Raw genomic sequence first — 16404 nt, 5'->3', positions numbered from 1 at the left:
TACGCTGTAACTTATGACTGCAGAGCTTCTACATTAAAATAGAACCAGGCCAAAAAAGCACCTCATGGACTTGGTGAGTATTATTTTTCAGCAATGCTTGATTAAGACACCATGGGGAAAAAGAAGGGAGAAGCTTTTGCAAAAACACAGTGTTAAGAGACTTGCTAATTGTGAATGTCAGTACCACATATATTGCAGATTTGTATGTATCCAGAAGTGAGCTTTTATAATGTAGCACAGATTAGTTAAAAAACCAAAATCTTTGCAGAAGGAAATCCCACAACCATTCCAGAAAGGCCATTCTGGGGGCAGGGAAGGGGGAGCGGAATTTGCACAAATACCAGCACTTTGGAAATCCTGGTGCCACCCTTTTGACAGCATGAAATCCTACCTCAATCCCAAAGAAGATTACATAATGACTGATAAATGATCTATACAATCTGCATAGTTTCGATCCTTTAAGATAAAAGGATTAGAAAAGGAATAGTCAAAATGGACTTAGCAACAACAAATGCAAGCTATCCTTGCACAGAAAAACAGCTGTGTAGGCAGACCTTGATCATTCCATTTCCAAGTATGCACTTTATATAGAGACTGATAAAAGAAATCATTCTTCAAAATCATAAAAAGCTAGTGAGACACAAGTCTTGCAAGTTGTGAAAACAAAATAATAAGATCAGCATATTAATTTTAATTTGCCTTATTTGGGGGGAAGGGGTGGCAGAACAAGGCAGATGAGGGGGTAGTATTTAAAAGCTGTATTTATCAGTATTTCTTTGCAATTTTTGAAGTTAGAAACCTATTTTCAAAAGTTAAAGGATTTCTGGCATTTGGCATTTCTTGAAAGAAAAAAACTAGCAAATATTTCAAGAGTTGTGATAAAATCCGGAGAGCTTTGGAAATGTTAATTGGTATTTTTGAATTGTAATGTAACTCTTTCATATTAAATGCTGTCAGAGGCTCGTAGACTGCTTTCACAGAAAAGAATACTGCAATGTATTGTGAGAAATAATGACAGGCCAAGTTGATTTAAATTTACACTTTTCAGATGTCAGTCTTGCCCATAGCTATTCTGCTACAGTTAATTGTACTTTCATGAGTCCTCAAGGCTAACAGTCTTGAAGAAAATCCAATTTAGAAGACAACTAACAGATATTAAGCAACTAGAAGGACTTAGAATCAGAAGATCTGGATTTTGTTCTCCTATCTGCTGCTGACTTGCTGCATGACCTTGAATAAAATACTTAAGTTCTCCAGGCTGCAACGCCACCTTAACATCCATTTCCTAAAACTCCTACGAGGTTTACTTCTTCTCACTTGTTCCCTCAAGTAACAGCAACAGGGAAACACACAATGAAGGAATAAACACTGCACATCCCTACAGGTCCCTCATTTTCTATGTAGGTAGCTTTGACACTGCCTCCCTTTTACAACACACTCTTAAGATTACAAATCATGCTTTTTTAACAATATTATGAAAATAAATGTTTCTTACCCTCAGCCCCTGTTCCATGGACAAGCAGAGGACTTGCCAGGGTGCTGTGTACCTGAACATGTTTGGCCCCTTCTGCAGACAGTCTAAACAGCAAAAGGCACGCAACTCTCTCAGGTCTCCTGGTTGCTTTTCATCTGAGGGATGCTTAAATCAGAGAAATCCTTTAGTTGTACTCTTCAAGGGCCCCCCAAGCAGACTCTAAGACAGCGTTACAGCCATTCCACTGGCCCCCTGAGGAACTGAATAACTAATTCAATAAGAGGCTTTTTTTTCTTGGGAAGAGCTTAGCTCAAACTCAATTAGCATAAATAGCATGGTAGCCTTTGAACCTCCCACTTCTCAGAGGAGCCGATGGTAGACAGCACATCATGGCAGGGTCACTTCCTCCCCTGCAAATCTAGAGTTTGTGTTTCCACTGCTGTCATTCAACTCTGCTTCAGAAGTCCAGAAGCAGCTACCAGAGACCATCTATAGCTTACATTTTTTTATTTCTGCTGTTATGTTGTAGCCTGGCTCAAAGGAAATCCCTTTTCCTCCTGTCAGGAGGGATTCCCTTTCCTCCTGTCAGGCATCCTGATCTCTACGTGGCAACTGGCATGATTTTGTTAAATAAATTCACACCGGAGCTGCTACTCTTATGTTAAAACCATGATATATAGAGTATAAAAAGTTACCACCCTAAATGAGTCTGAAAGGTTTTCTCCCGAATACTCTGAAGTGAGCTGTTTGCAACGCTGGAAATATGGTATGCTGCTGCCTTGCTTGTGGTTAAGTGTTCCTTAACAGATTGTCAGTTTTTCAGTCAAAGACCAAGATCTAGTCTCCAAGAGATTAAACTGATAAAAGAGTAAAGGTCAGTTATTTTCTACATTTATCTGATTTCAGCGATGAACTGAAATGGTACTTCTGTACCCTACTGCTGGTCAGAAAATGGTGGGATGCTGTGTCCACACCATGGTCACATCTGCTTTCCTTTTACGGCAGTTGTACTCACAAACCATCACCAATGTAAATCCAGCCACACAGATCGAGTAACTAACTTAACCTGGCTTCCCCTCCCTGCCCCTGCCTTTGGTAGAGGAAGAAGTAATTTTATGTTTATGTTGACTCAGATCTGACTCAGTGATCCTCAGTATCTTTCACCTCCAGTACCTCTGCTGCTGCAATCCCACCAAAATACATTACAGGGATGCAGGAAGAACTGCACAAGACTTGTCTCTACAGGTACTTCTAGCAGAGAACTGAGGTGGCTGTGGATAGTGCTGCTCCCCCGTCAGTGTACTGAAAACACTCCTAATGCTGCTCTGCGAGTCCTACTGCAGCACGAGTACCAGCAGAAGCACTCCAACACACTCAGTGTTTGTTAAACAGATTCTCAAAGAAAATGTATCTCTTCATATTTTGTCTTTCTTGACAGTGAAGTGATGGACAGCCACGCAAAAAACCCTAGACAACTAGTGAGGTAATGATTTCACCAAGTACTTGCCAAACACAGATCTGAGCTCTGGCTCAGCTCAGAAGTTTGTTACTATACCCTTATTTTTGTACGTACACAACCAACACAGACATGGCACCAATTCAAAAAATGTAAACCTGCAGATCTGTTTAAAATTATTGAAATTATACACTACACACATCACTTAGCCGTGGCTTTAGCAATGTCTATACAACCTCAACTACACAGCACATAAATCCTTGGCTTGGCTCAGCTTACTGAGGTAGCTTTGCCTGACAACCAGTCATGGGAACAACTCAGTTTTCTTTCACGTTTCTCTGTATTTTGACCTCTTACATTGACACTTTTGAAGTAAATGTTGGAAGCAACAAATGACTTTGGTCATTTCTTTAGTAACCAAAAGTGATTTAAGCCAGAACAAACATAGGTACCATAGCTAATACCTCACCAATTATGTTTTTTTTAACAACCAGACAAAGATCAAATTACAAACCCTGTTCCTCAGAAAGAATCTGGACATGACTCTAAAATGGATTACAGGAGGACTTAGGTTACAAACATGGAATAGATGAAGTGCCTTCTGCTGAAGTAACATCGAGTTACTTTGGTATAGCCAAGGGTAAAAATGCAGATTCTGGTGAGAAATAACCATTCCACACATCCTTTGAACACTCCCATGGCCAGATATACAAACAACTGTCATGAAATGCAAACAAACCTGTCTACGTGCATCTTCACCTCGTAGCCTCTTCATATCTTCTTTTTTTTGTTAAAGATCATGTACCTTGCTCATTATCTACATGATGAAATCTGTATCACAGGATGTAATTCTGAAGGTAAATAAAAATATAGGTACAGAAAGGATCAACCTAAGTACTAAGATAAAATTCTGCAGACTTAACAGTGAACTAAGTCTGCCGAAACATCTGAAACCTAAGAGATCCCATGGAACATCCTAACGACAAAACATTTTGGCCCAATACAGAACATTAAACAAGCTTCTTAGAAAGAAGACCTCTGATCTTTGATTTTCCCAGTGAATGAACTAAGTGCTCTTGAATAGCTCAGAAACTGCTAGCAAAAAATACTGTGATATATCAGCCATATTTAGGATAGTTAATTAACTGGGAACAAGACATTAAAGACACTTCCACATCTTTTGTATTAGGAAATACTCATTGTGGTAAATGGTTAAAAAGACATAATCTGAATTTTTATGACCTTGCACCCATAAAAATATAACCTGCTTATTTTCTACAGAAGCTAGCCTTCTTTTTCACCTCTCATTTTGGGCATTTCCCCCTCTCTTTTTAATTAAAAAAACAGGAATACTGAAACAGCTTTCCCCCATAGCCCATTTCAAATGAGAGATCACAGAGCCACTGATGTCAGGAAATTAACATAAACATTCCCACACCAAGATCAGAAAGTTAATGCAATTGTTGACTTGTCTTCAGGGAGACACTGTGAGCAAACAGATATACTAAATGGAAGCCAGAAAGATGTGACTGTGCCATCCAGGCAGGGTCTATTGAAACATGATATATGCCAATGAATGCTCACTGTGTTGAAAGCCCATCCTTCTTCCCCCTTACTAGAAATCATTAACACCAGGTGAGAGCTTTCCAGGACTCAGTCAGAAGTCAAAATACTAACCCTCAAAGCATTTCTCTCCAGTAGGTTGTTTTCAGAAGAGTTAATGTTGAAATCTTGGAAAGGCATAGGCAGGACTTACTGTACTGATGTAAAATGCAATTGGTCCTTGCAGAAGAATGCAAAGCACATACCAGTAAATAACACAGCCACATTTGTGGTCTGTGTTTCCCAAGCAAGGGTCATTCGACTTCCTGTGAGACTCCTGACGGCACATGATTTACCAGTGCTGCCTTTCTACACCTCCTTTTACTTCCCAATAAATACAAAGCCTTTGGCTAAGGTAAAGAACTTACTCAAGCTGATGAAGCCATAAAAGTTGTTTGTCTTCCAGTGGTCCATGAGTAAAGAAGATGAGACACTGCATCAAAGAGATGAAACCTCTTGCTGTGAAAAATGAATGGGGCTAAAATACTAGACTGGAATTTATGAGATCAATTCCAGTTCCACTGGAATTTATGAGATCAATTCCAGTCCCAGGCTCTGATGTCTTGGGAAAAATCGCTTAATCTCACCATGCCTTTTATCAAAAAGGTGTTTACAGCATACTTTACACGTTATTTGCAAAAGGTATGTTTATGAGGACATTTGATAATCATTTATTTCCTTCTTAGAAGAATGCAGAAAAATATAATCTTTTCAGCATGTAAGATAAGTACCCACAGTATCTTTTTTTGTTGTTGTTTTTTTTTTTACTTCGTATTCAAAGAACCCAAGGTTTTCAATTTTAATTCTACTCCCCATTAAAATGGTTCCCTCCATTTTTTTGGACTCCTAGTGCTCCACTGAAATGCCACATCTCATGCAGCAGAATGTATTGCAGATACAGTCCCAGGAGTGTGAGGAAGACCTTAGCCCCGCTTCCTCTGCTTACCACTTCTGATATCTGACATTTGACACAAAAGATATTTGCAATTTCCTGGAATGCGTTTGGTTTTGACCATCCTGTATGCAATGTGCAAACACAAAACTGGTGTGAGAATGCATCACTGTGCTCTGTCTTTCCCTTACAAAAGGTAGAAAACTGGATTCTTACCTGTTGTACAGAATGTAGCCTGGCTGGCATAGGACACTACTATATAGGAGCCAGAGGCTCTGTCAGTCCTGGAAATGAGCACTCAAAGACTTCAAGTAATTGCAAGGTTTGGCAACAGCAAAATATATGGTTTGATGATCTGAAATTTAGGCAAAAGTACTCAGGATTCTAATCCTGCCTAGTCTCAATCTGTAATTACTGAACTTTATGTGCAAAATATTGCAATAACAAGAACTGCAGGACTGAATAAGAAAGCCTGAGAATTCAGCCTGGTGAGCTCCTCTAGTACAAATACTAGAAGACAGCTACTTCTAGTATTTGTAGCTTATTTATTATTATTTTTACTACTTTTATTATGGTTCTGCTGTACTGCTCCTCCCTCCCTAGGGGAATAGTCCTCCTACAGGAACCAGACTTGGTTTTCCATTCCTACCTCCTGGATGGAAACAAGCGAGCTAGAAATTTTAAAGTGGCCAGTCTCTAAATCTCTTGGTTTAAATTTATCACTTTGTTCATCTTACCTCTTCTCTTCTGTTGCACATAATTTTATTATCCCCATTTTATAGATGACACAATAGATCACATTTGGAGTTATCTCTACCACCAGACAATTTATGCAAGATCTCAGACAGTTCACCAAAGATATGCAATGTCAGCAATATGAGGAGCCTCTCTTTTCCAATCACGTATCCCAAAGGCCAAACTTATTTCCATACATACATGGAAAAGCTTGGAAAAAACAGCAGAGTTTTATCTGGGGCCTGGATGGGAAGCCTTGGAGCACGCAAATCTGGAAAACATCCTCTTACTTCATGCAAGAAAGTCAAGTTATCATGCACATGAGCTGGTGATTGCATGCTGAGCCCAAAACATTGGTCTTTTTTCTTACTTGTTTTGGTCAGTCTGGTAAAAGATATTGCTTCCTTCTACAAAACCTGTCACCCTTGTTGCCTGGTAAACCTCTGTGGATGCAACACTGCTATTATTAAATGTCTATCCTAACAAAAAAGTGCCATCTCTGGGAGAACACAGTGTGTAGTGATACATCAGCTGATGCTTGGTGCTCCAAGAAGTAATACTGTAAGGAGTATTTCAAGAGACAAGCAGTTGCTCAGTACCAAATAATTTCCTCAATACTTAGAAAAGCTTATCCCATCAGGAAAAAAAGACTTTATTCTGAAAAAGAAAGGTGGTGGTAGGGGAAAAGGCTAACTAGGTGACTACGGACAGGACTAACATTATCTGGAAAGAATAATTCACTTAAATGGCAGATACATGAGGAGCACAATTTTCTACCTTCTGTTTGAAAGGAAAAACAGTAAGAAAGGGTGTAAGAAAAAGGCAGTCCAAATGCTCTGCAGCACAGCTTTACATAAGTGTGGCTCTTAACTACATTTTTCACCAGGAATGCATGAAATCATGAAGACTAAGATGTTATCACCCACTGGATGCAAAACTTCTCTTGAATACATCAGTGTACTGCATACAACTAGTGATGATACAGCAGCATGAATTATTTTCACATCATACAGAAAATGACTTGGCTTGGTAGAAGATCTGTAAAAGATTACTAGCATGTTTCAAACAAATCCTGCCACCAAAAATGCAGGAAGACATTTTGGAAGCCACAGACTAGCTCTGGGATCTCAGCAACCCATGCTTTCAAGGCATGGCTCAAAACACATGGAACTAAATGGGTATCTAAATGTAGAGTGCAATGAGCTTTGGACTGTGTTCATTCACCGGTACTCACATGGCTCTCCCTAAGCAGGAAATCCTGAATTCTCACTCATATTCTTTTCAAATCAGATCCAACTGCTGCTTGGCCACCTTTTAACCTCTGAAAGACCAAAAGCCAAACACTTTTACAAGTGGGAAAGATGACAAAAATCCTGAAACAATTAGCAGAGGAAACTTAAATTCTTCACTGTAACCAGGAATTTATAGCTATCTATCTATCTGTATCTTCCTAACTCAGCATCTCTGAGACACCCAATATAAAAAGAAAAAGAGGAACACATACACATCAGAAGGTAGTGTGCAATGGATGTAAACTGGCTGTCCTGGAAGATACTGAGTGACTGCCTAAGAATTCTCCTTCTCAGGTTTTCTAGGGTGTCCTTCTGTAGGTAATATGTCAAACTTGTCCCCGGGCTGTCTACATTAGAGATTATGCACTAATCATGAAAGTGCAACCTCTTGTGGTTTGGCAGAAAATATCACAAGCACTTACATAACTGCAGTCAGGATCATGTGTAGCATCACCATGGAAAAACAGCCTTTTCATTAGCCCAACAGCACTTACAATGGTGCTGGCACTGTGGTTTGATAACTGACGCAAGAGCAAGTGGCCACAGTCACACAGCAGTGCAAGCCAGTCCTAAAAGAGTTGCTGTAATCCCTGCTCACCTCCTTCTTAACCGTGCTGGTTTCGGTGATATGGCTGAAAAGTATTCCCAGTAAAAAGGAAAAAAAAGGGTGATTCATGTCTGGCTGAATTCAGCTTCCAACTGAAAAAGCACAAACATCACCCAGCATAAACTGGCACTGCAGTTTTCTAAGCACCATGTTTACCTTGGGTGGTCAGTTACCAAGCCACTGCTAGACATCTCCCTCCCAATCCCATGAAACTTGTTCAGCTCATAGTTTGAAATATTGTTTGTGTACACTTCAAATCCATGAACATGTTGTCCATTGGAGGTATCTCAGGCTCCACTGCAAAAGTGCTGCAGGGACTTTAATAAAGCCATGTTGTGAATAGACTGATACAAGGAGCAAACAAGATCTCCTGCGTCATCCAGTCCCATCATCTGTTACAGCAGGAAAGCATGTCAGCCTATCCTCTTCATGAACTTAAGTCAAGCTTTGTCTTTAAAACAGCTAAGAAAATTTGTCACCACTGTTGCCATGGGAGTGTTGCTCTAACACCTAGGGGCTGGCTTCTAGTTTCTAGTCTACGTCTACTAACGGCTAGGTCATCGCTGTTTGTTCTTTTTCCAGTACAGACCATTTGGTGTAGTAACCTACTGCCCTTAATGCTTCCTTCCCTGATGCATATATAAACTTCTGATATATCCTGGTCTGCATTTTCCTAGACTAAACAAGTAAAGCTCCTTTAATCTCAAATTGCATGTCAGGCTTTCATCTCCTTGCTGTCTATGCAGACTCCCGCACTTGCATCCACTGCAATGTCAAGTCGTGTTTTTTGAGCATGAGTGGCTAGAAATGCATACGGTGTTCCAGGTATGGTCTTCCCAGCAGTGTCTACAACACTGTTCATGTGTCCCCCACCCCTTTTGGAAATGGCCTGATTGGTAAGTAATTGTTGCTGGAGAGGGGAGAAATCCTCTTTGTATTGCCACATAAGCAAAGACAGCCCTCCAAAGACTCCCTGGGTACATAAGGGAAGTATTTATACAAAAAGCGTAACAACAAAAAGAGTGCATGACACAGGAGCTGCTGGCAGTCAGATGATAGTGCAGGAGATGCTCACAGTTGGGCTACTCTCATCTGACAGGATTACACTAAGTAAAATATGACAAAACCTGCAAGCAGATGGGCACTTCAAATACTGATGTTTTCTCCAAAACTGGTAGCAGCAGCAACAGCTGTGCTGGAGAGGCAATGAGCTAGCACACGAAGAAGCCCAGAAAATGTGTCATCCTTCCTGAACCAGCTTATACCTGCTCCTCTCAGACGAGCTGACACAATTTCTTACCCTCTATTTGTCTTCCAAGCTCAACCGACACTGAGCTAATGAGTGAATGATTAAGCACCAGCCCATGCTACTCTATGCCCTGGATACGATTACCAAAGTTACAGTGCCAGGCTAAACACTTGCAGCTCATTTCCTTTGCATGAAATGGCATCAGAAGAGAAAAATGAAACTGAGGATGCTCACACAACTGGTTTGTTTACACAGGAGAAAGTTTCAACAACCTAGTGGGGAACTCAGGGAGAAAATCCCTTTTCCCTTCACACTGCGCTCTTTCTAACACTTTGTGTCGGAGCAGTCTGTAGCACCACAGCCACAAAATCAATCACCTCTCAGACAACCAGGCACTGTCCTGCCAAGTTTTATTGCAGAGTAAATGCAGATCCAAGCCTCCCTGGATCCAGCACCACACCCCACTCTGCTACCAGCAGCACCCCTGCCACTCCTGCCCTGCTACTAGCCCCAACCATCCTGGCACTCCACTCCCCGCTGTGCTCCAGCCCCTCTGCCACCACCTCCTCTGCATGGCCGAGCACAGCGTGGGCACTGCTGGCACAGCATCATGCGTGGGTGAGCAGCGCTGACGCTGTCTGCAGGCATTCAAAGGCTGTTTGCCATGTTGATTTCAGGGCTGTGAAGCAGAGAAATCCACACTGGCCTTCTGAAGGTTTAAGAGAAGTTATTCATGCATGGTGACACGGGTCTCGGTGCTTGCAGAACAATGCATGTTGTCATGCTTTTTGCTGGGGCTGCGAAGCTGGGTATGAGGAAAACTTCGTATGCTCGCTCAGTCTCCCCCTCCCTCCTACAATTCCTCGTAAAACCTACATCTGGGTCTCACGTGCATTTATTTTTTCACTGTAAGAGCTCCAGGAATGCAAAGATGGAAAAGGGAAAGATGCAGTCCCAACTGGAAGGTCTTAAGCAGCCCCGGCCACATGAAGTCATTCCTGTTCACTGGTTGTGTGAAGATCACCAGCTGTATGGTATGGTGTATTACGGCTTCTATGTTACATTTTCTCTTTTTTCCTAGGGGACAGGAATAACACCACACATATTTGTGCCAAATAAAGTGTTAGATCACACAACTCATTGGAGAAAATGCTGGCAGTGTGAAACATGAGCCTGGAACTAATTTGGTTTTCCCTGGAGCAGGTAGATTTTGCATCCATATGCAAAAAGTACAATAAAAAGTAAATAAATCTCTAAACATAATTTGGGTAAATATGGGGGAGCGGGGACCAGCTCCACTCAATCCAGAATCTTAGAAACGTGCAGTGTGTTAGCCTCATCCCTCCTAATTCCTTCATGCCTTCTACCTACCTTGTTTCAATCTTTCATTTTATTGCAAAACTGTGTATTTTGTTGCCTAGATCCTGTCCTTCCTGCAGTAAGCTGCTATAGCTAATGGCCTGTGCCCTACTCAGGTCTTTGGAAGAGAATTTCTGACTCCAAAGGATGTATTCAGGTGCTGTATCTTCAGATATCCTCAGGTGCTGCAGAACCACTGGTGGGTAAGGAGCAAGGGTCCATGAATTCACCCATAACAAGGCTGTGTGTAGAAATGTGTCTCAAGAAGAAGAGATACGACAACACAATTGTCTTGGCAGGTTGGTTTTCACAGGGGTAAAAATCAGCTGGACACATCAATAAAAATCCAGCTGTGTCAATTTCTCCCACCATTTCAATTAATAACTGTTCCATTTATGGAACTCCGGCCAAACGTCTCTCCAGGTGTGTCAGGCATTTTATGTAGTTTTGATGAATGCTCAGCATTGCCCTACCCCACCCTCTTTACTTCTCAATTTTCTATCAATACAGAAAGTCTCATCCTATTTTAAACCTCAACAGCTACAAGAGCCTCCCAACATGTGCAAAGCACTCAACTGCCTTAGGGCACACTCTTTTCCTCATTCTCCAGTACAATGGTTCTTTTCTTCTGTGTTTTAGCCCAATCCTTTAAAAAGGGAGAAATTTTGTAACAGGATTTGTATAAATCCCCTCATTTTCTGCCCATTAATTAGTTATAATGAAGCACCATTTATATATAAGCTATGAAAAGTTAATGCGCTGCCTCTTGAACCCCTAAAGAAATTCTGACACTGAAGGCTTTCTACTAAAAGACCATCTCTGACCATAATTGCGGACAATTGTTCATATACCTCCTGCTCCCATCCTCTGACTGAGGCTGTGAGACAGCAGCTGCTATTTAAGCACAGCATTTCCAACATGCAGCACAATCTGAGTTTTCTTTATGGCAACTGAAGGTTTCCCTTTATGGCATTAATTGAGCTTAATGAGTGTCTGCCCAGAGCAGATGGAGGCCATGTCAGAGGTTTCTCTTAATGCCAGATGTCGCTGCTGTAGGGCACAATTACAGAAACTAACCTTTGCAGGGGGAAAGAGGAGGCAAAAGGCTGTGTGGGAGCACACACCCAGTAACTTATAGATGTCTGTGTATACTCACACACAGACACAAACATGTATGTATCTATAGTGGTGCACAAAGAAATGTACTATGGCCATGTGGGCACATGGTGGGTCTCTGGTGTGGCAGTATGCACTTATTGTTACCAATAATTTCATGTTGCTTGCGCAACATTTTACCTTGTCCCTGCCAGGATGGATAAAGGCCACTATTCCACAAGAGTGTCACTTAAGATACGGAGCATTTTCAAGGATGAAAGCACTCCAGGCATTAGCAACTGCCTGGAGACCCTGCAGTGGGACTAATTCCCTGACTAATGCCATGCCATGATGCCTTTGCAGCATTATTAGTTGCATGCTGCTTTTTTGCCCACACTGAGTAGCCGCAATGCATTACGACAAAATATTTGCTACCAGTATTTACATGGTGGCCATATGGTTATTGCACCAGCTTCTCCATCTAGCTGGCTGGGTGTGCTGTATGGGTACTAGGAATGGCTAGTCTTTACACAGCCACAAAGGCTGCTTTGCCTCCAGATACCGAGAGCAGCTGTGCCTTCCAGAGATGAGTGTTATGGCTGAAACACTGTCATTTGAGTACATGTGAAGAATGATGTTGATAGATTAGTCTGAAATCCCAGATTCAGTTCAAGAGGTTGCTTCTGTGCATGCAACAGTTTTGGGCTGAGGTAAGGTGTTGTTTGCAGGCCTTTTTTATCATTGCTTGCAGCTGCCATTCAGAGTTATGGGCATAACGTAAAAAGATGAAGATCTGCTATATTAGAGCAATTCAGATAGACTGATCTTACCTTTCACAGACAACCACCAACATTCAGCAGGGATCTAAACTTCCCAGAACTGGGTGGTGCTGCTGTTAAGTGGAGAGATAAGTCTTGTCCTTAGAAAACAGCTACATTTCACTTCAAGGTATCTTCTGAAGTGCAACACTGAATAACTGCTACAAACCAATTCATGAAAGTCAAGATTCGTGCACCTAATCATGCAGCTAGCGGTATGCCCTCATTCAAAACCAAACACATGTATTTTAAAATCTGGTAGCTAATACAATAATCATAAAGCATGGCTAAAGTATAAGGTAAGTATGAGGTATATGTGATCTGGTTTTCAAACAAGAAAAAGGTCAATTCACCGATTTCACTTCCTTCATCTTAAATGCAGCACTGCAATTTTGCAGTGGCCCACACATTCCTAGTTCAGACACTCCTGCCCTCATGCAGAGGCACGCTGTGTGCTCCTAATACTACTGCTGTTGGCAAGGAAAGCAAAACATAAACACTATCTCTCTACCCTGCATAGTCTGCAAACAAAAGCAAAGGACAGGTGAGAGGCAAAGATGCATGGAAATGGATGCTTTCACTAACTGTAGCAGCTTTGGATGTAGGGAGACAAGGTGCTGGCTGCAAACAGCAGCCCACCTCTTGAAGAGTCAGAAGCAACATTTAAAAGGAAACCCTGACATTGCTTGATTAGTATTGTTTAAGAGTGCCTTGTTGAGCCAGAAAGGAAGCAGCCATTTGGTTTCTAAGGAGCACCACCAAAAAAATACCATCAAAACAAGATAGACGTTTCAGCCTGAACAAGTTTCTCAGCATGTAACTCCACCTAGGAATTTCTTGTATGAAATCAGGCTCCTGTGCTTTCAGGTCCACTCACTGGGAAAGACCCAGCTTCAGGAGCTCCACTGCTGCATTACTTATTTAAATGGGCTTTGTGGAGGTATGCACGGGTTTGTATTTATTGTAAAGCCTGCACACCAGACTCTGACACCCAGATAGTGCCTGAGCCAGCCCTTGCAAGCTGAAACAGGGCAGAAAGCCTCTCCCTCGACAGAGATCATCTGAAGAATCCTCCTCACAGCAACCCCCCACCACCCCCCGCCCCCACACCCCCCCCACACCCCCCATGCTCCATGGGCACTGTTCCAGAGTGCTGGGTGGGAAGAAAGCATGGGCAGCCCAGTGTTGAGGTGCAAGCCCACACAAAGGCTATCCTGAAAGCACAGCAACATTTTCACCACTTCTCCTGCCCACCCATTGTTATTATCTGCCTCAGGGTCACAGGCTTCCCTCCCTGGTACCCCTACACTGCTTTCCAGCAAGGTATTCTTCATGAAGCACGTCTTATTATGATGATGCATATGGCCTAGGAGAAATGCAAACTTTTTGTTCCTTACAAATCTCTGGTGGAAGCAGATCCATAGAAGTGAGCTGCAATGCATAGCACAAGTTAACAATGCCAGCCTGTGAACTAGACAGTGAGAGCAAGGAACCACCTGCATATTTACAGACAGTAAAATTACCTTACTGCTATCATCTTCCCTTTCTGAGATGCTGTTTCCCAGATTTTAATATTGCTCCAACATTTCTCCCCTAAATTAGGAAACAAGACCCTTCCTGAAAGACTGTTCAACCCCATTTTATGTACCCTAAAAGCCTCAGAGATTATGCTTGAACAGTTTTCATGTTTCTCTTTTCCATCTGTATTTACTCTTTAAACAGTTGTGACTTGGTTTTAATAGTGCTTTTACTCCTGCATCTTTTGTATTAAGCGTGGCAAAGGAAAGTCAAGGTCAGTCCAAGCTTCTTCATGCAGTTAATTGAAACACTTTTCTATTACAGTCAAGCAGTAAGGTGTCTCCCTTTAACTGGTGCTGGTGAGAAAAAGCCAGAAATGGAGGCACGTGAAACGCAGTCGCTCTAACTTCTCTTGGAGCACTTCTCCATGGCTGTCATTGAACCTGGCTTACTTCCTTATTTCTAGTAGATTAAGCATAGAAATCTTCCTGGGAAGGAAGGCTGCAAGAATGGCTCAAGAGCTTTCTCTTAGGTTTATACCTTACTCCACAGAACAATTTCAAGGGTCTGGGATGCTGTGGATGTTCTGGTGACACCTTTCCCTGCATTCCTCTGGAGGTCCTGATTAATGGGTGGAGGCAGACGGAAGTATTACAGAAAGGTTAAGGTTTAATCTGAAGAATTTAGAAGTAGTCACGTATCCTAGGTTTGAACCGTTAGTGTTAAGGTACCTTGTTTGTTTGAAACTAATCTTTGTATACATGTAAGCAGTAAGTTGAGGTTCTATCAAAGAGGTAGCCCCGGATGATGAAGGAAAACTGGCCTGAGGCCAGCAATTCCAAGCCAAGAAAGAGACCAAGATCACCTGGTTTAAGACATATATGGGCACTACAAAGGAGAACTCTGGCCAACTGAATAGAGGAGTTGGTGAATTTGGAGACCCTTGAGACCACCGAAGACACCCTGCTCTGGACAATTGGGCATGTGTGAGGGCGAGGGCAAACATTAAAATTAGTTTTGGGTAATCTTGTGGATATGTATGTATTTTCTGGGAAATCTGTTCAATATATATACATGTACTGCATAAAAGGAGCTACCTGAAAGAAGGAAGCCATGCACATTAAATGGAGCAATCCACCGTACATCCAGTGCTGCAATAAGAATGCTTGCTTCTTAATGCTACATTAGTGTTAAGGAGCTTGCTTTTTTCTGGTTTCGGTGACAGAGGTCACTGAAACTGAGCCAAGCATCACAGGTGTGGAAGAGCCAGATGGGAACAGACACAGCAACTTCCCTTCAGAGATGAAAGCTGATGCTAAGACTGTGGAGGTGTACAAGCAGGCAAAAAGGGAGAAAGATAACTAATCAAAAGACAGCATTCATAACATCCAGTTTTGTCAGTATATGTAGTCTTCACCAAGCTATTAAAGAATTCCAGATAGCTGGAGAGAACCATTTGCCATTGCACAATCAAGCTAAAACCAAATGGAAAAGCGGGGAACATATTTCACTTTGTGTCTCTTGGCTAAGCCTTATGTATTTGTAGTTTTTATATATTTTTCTGACAGTCCCACTGCAGTTTTCCCTGGTAATTGCTTGTGCTGAGGAGGTAACTGTTTATGGTCAGCAGGAAAAGAAACGGAAAACAGATTAACACAAGTGCTTACTCTGAAGGTATTAATGAAGAGTAACCTATTGTGTCTGCCCTTCATACATGTTAGTGGGAAAAGCCCCCACCCCTTGCTTACAACAAACCTTTCCCCCTGAAGTACCAGACTAGATTATTAGCATAACTAGATTATACATTGTGTTACTGTGCAGGTGGAACTGCTTGGCATCCTTTCCTCTCATTAAAAAGCATTGGTCGTCACCCAGCAAACACCACTTTCAGCAAGGCCACCATTCTGGGGTATTCTGTTCCCAGTGCTGGAAAGGACTCAGGGATGATTTAACTGAGCTGATGCAAATGCGGAGCACATCCGTGCTGTAGGCAGACTGGGCACTGCCCAAGTCACTGGAATAAGGGGGATGTGCTGTTCAGAGGCAGAGCAGGCACTCAGAAGAGAAAGGCAAAGCCTTTAAGAAGGTGCACGCATTGCAAAGAGCTGGGGTGGGAACGTGTCTTGCTTATATCCTCTTCTTCATGATGGCTACTCAGCTGCACACAAATAATAGTACTCTCACACAGCTGCTCTGTGGTTAAGGATGGCCTTGGGGCATCATGCTACAAAGGGCAGGGACTCCTGCAACACTTTACAAGCAGTTCAGCCACCTGCTTAGGAGAGGCTGTAAATACTTGAAATTGTA

At 42.1% G+C, this 16404-nt stretch overlaps 1 protein-coding gene across 4 annotated transcripts in view; it reads right to left on the bottom strand.

The window, feature by feature from the left end:
* PALM2AKAP2 (PALM2 and AKAP2 fusion) overlaps nt 1-16404 on the bottom strand; it is a 274650-nt gene that overhangs the window by 56552 nt on the left and 201694 nt on the right. Inside the window, exon 1 of one of the 4 annotated variants that reach the window (XM_005238562.3) lies at nt 1496-1722. The exons of the other annotated variants lie outside the window; for them this stretch is intronic. Within the exon in view, the coding sequence (XP_005238619.2) occupies nt 1496-1555 (60 nt within the window). The 5' untranslated portion in view covers nt 1556-1722. Of the gene's footprint in view, nt 1-1495; nt 1723-16404 lie in introns of those variants that run through there. 4 annotated transcript variants of the gene reach the window in all.

Source organism: Falco peregrinus, chromosome Z (assembly GCF_023634155.1).
Source record: "Falco peregrinus isolate bFalPer1 chromosome Z, bFalPer1.pri, whole genome shotgun sequence".
Classification (NCBI taxonomy): domain Eukaryota; kingdom Metazoa; phylum Chordata; class Aves; order Falconiformes; family Falconidae; genus Falco; species Falco peregrinus.
Note: the sequence above shows the minus strand (reverse complement) of the source record. Positions and strands in the feature narration are given on the sequence as shown.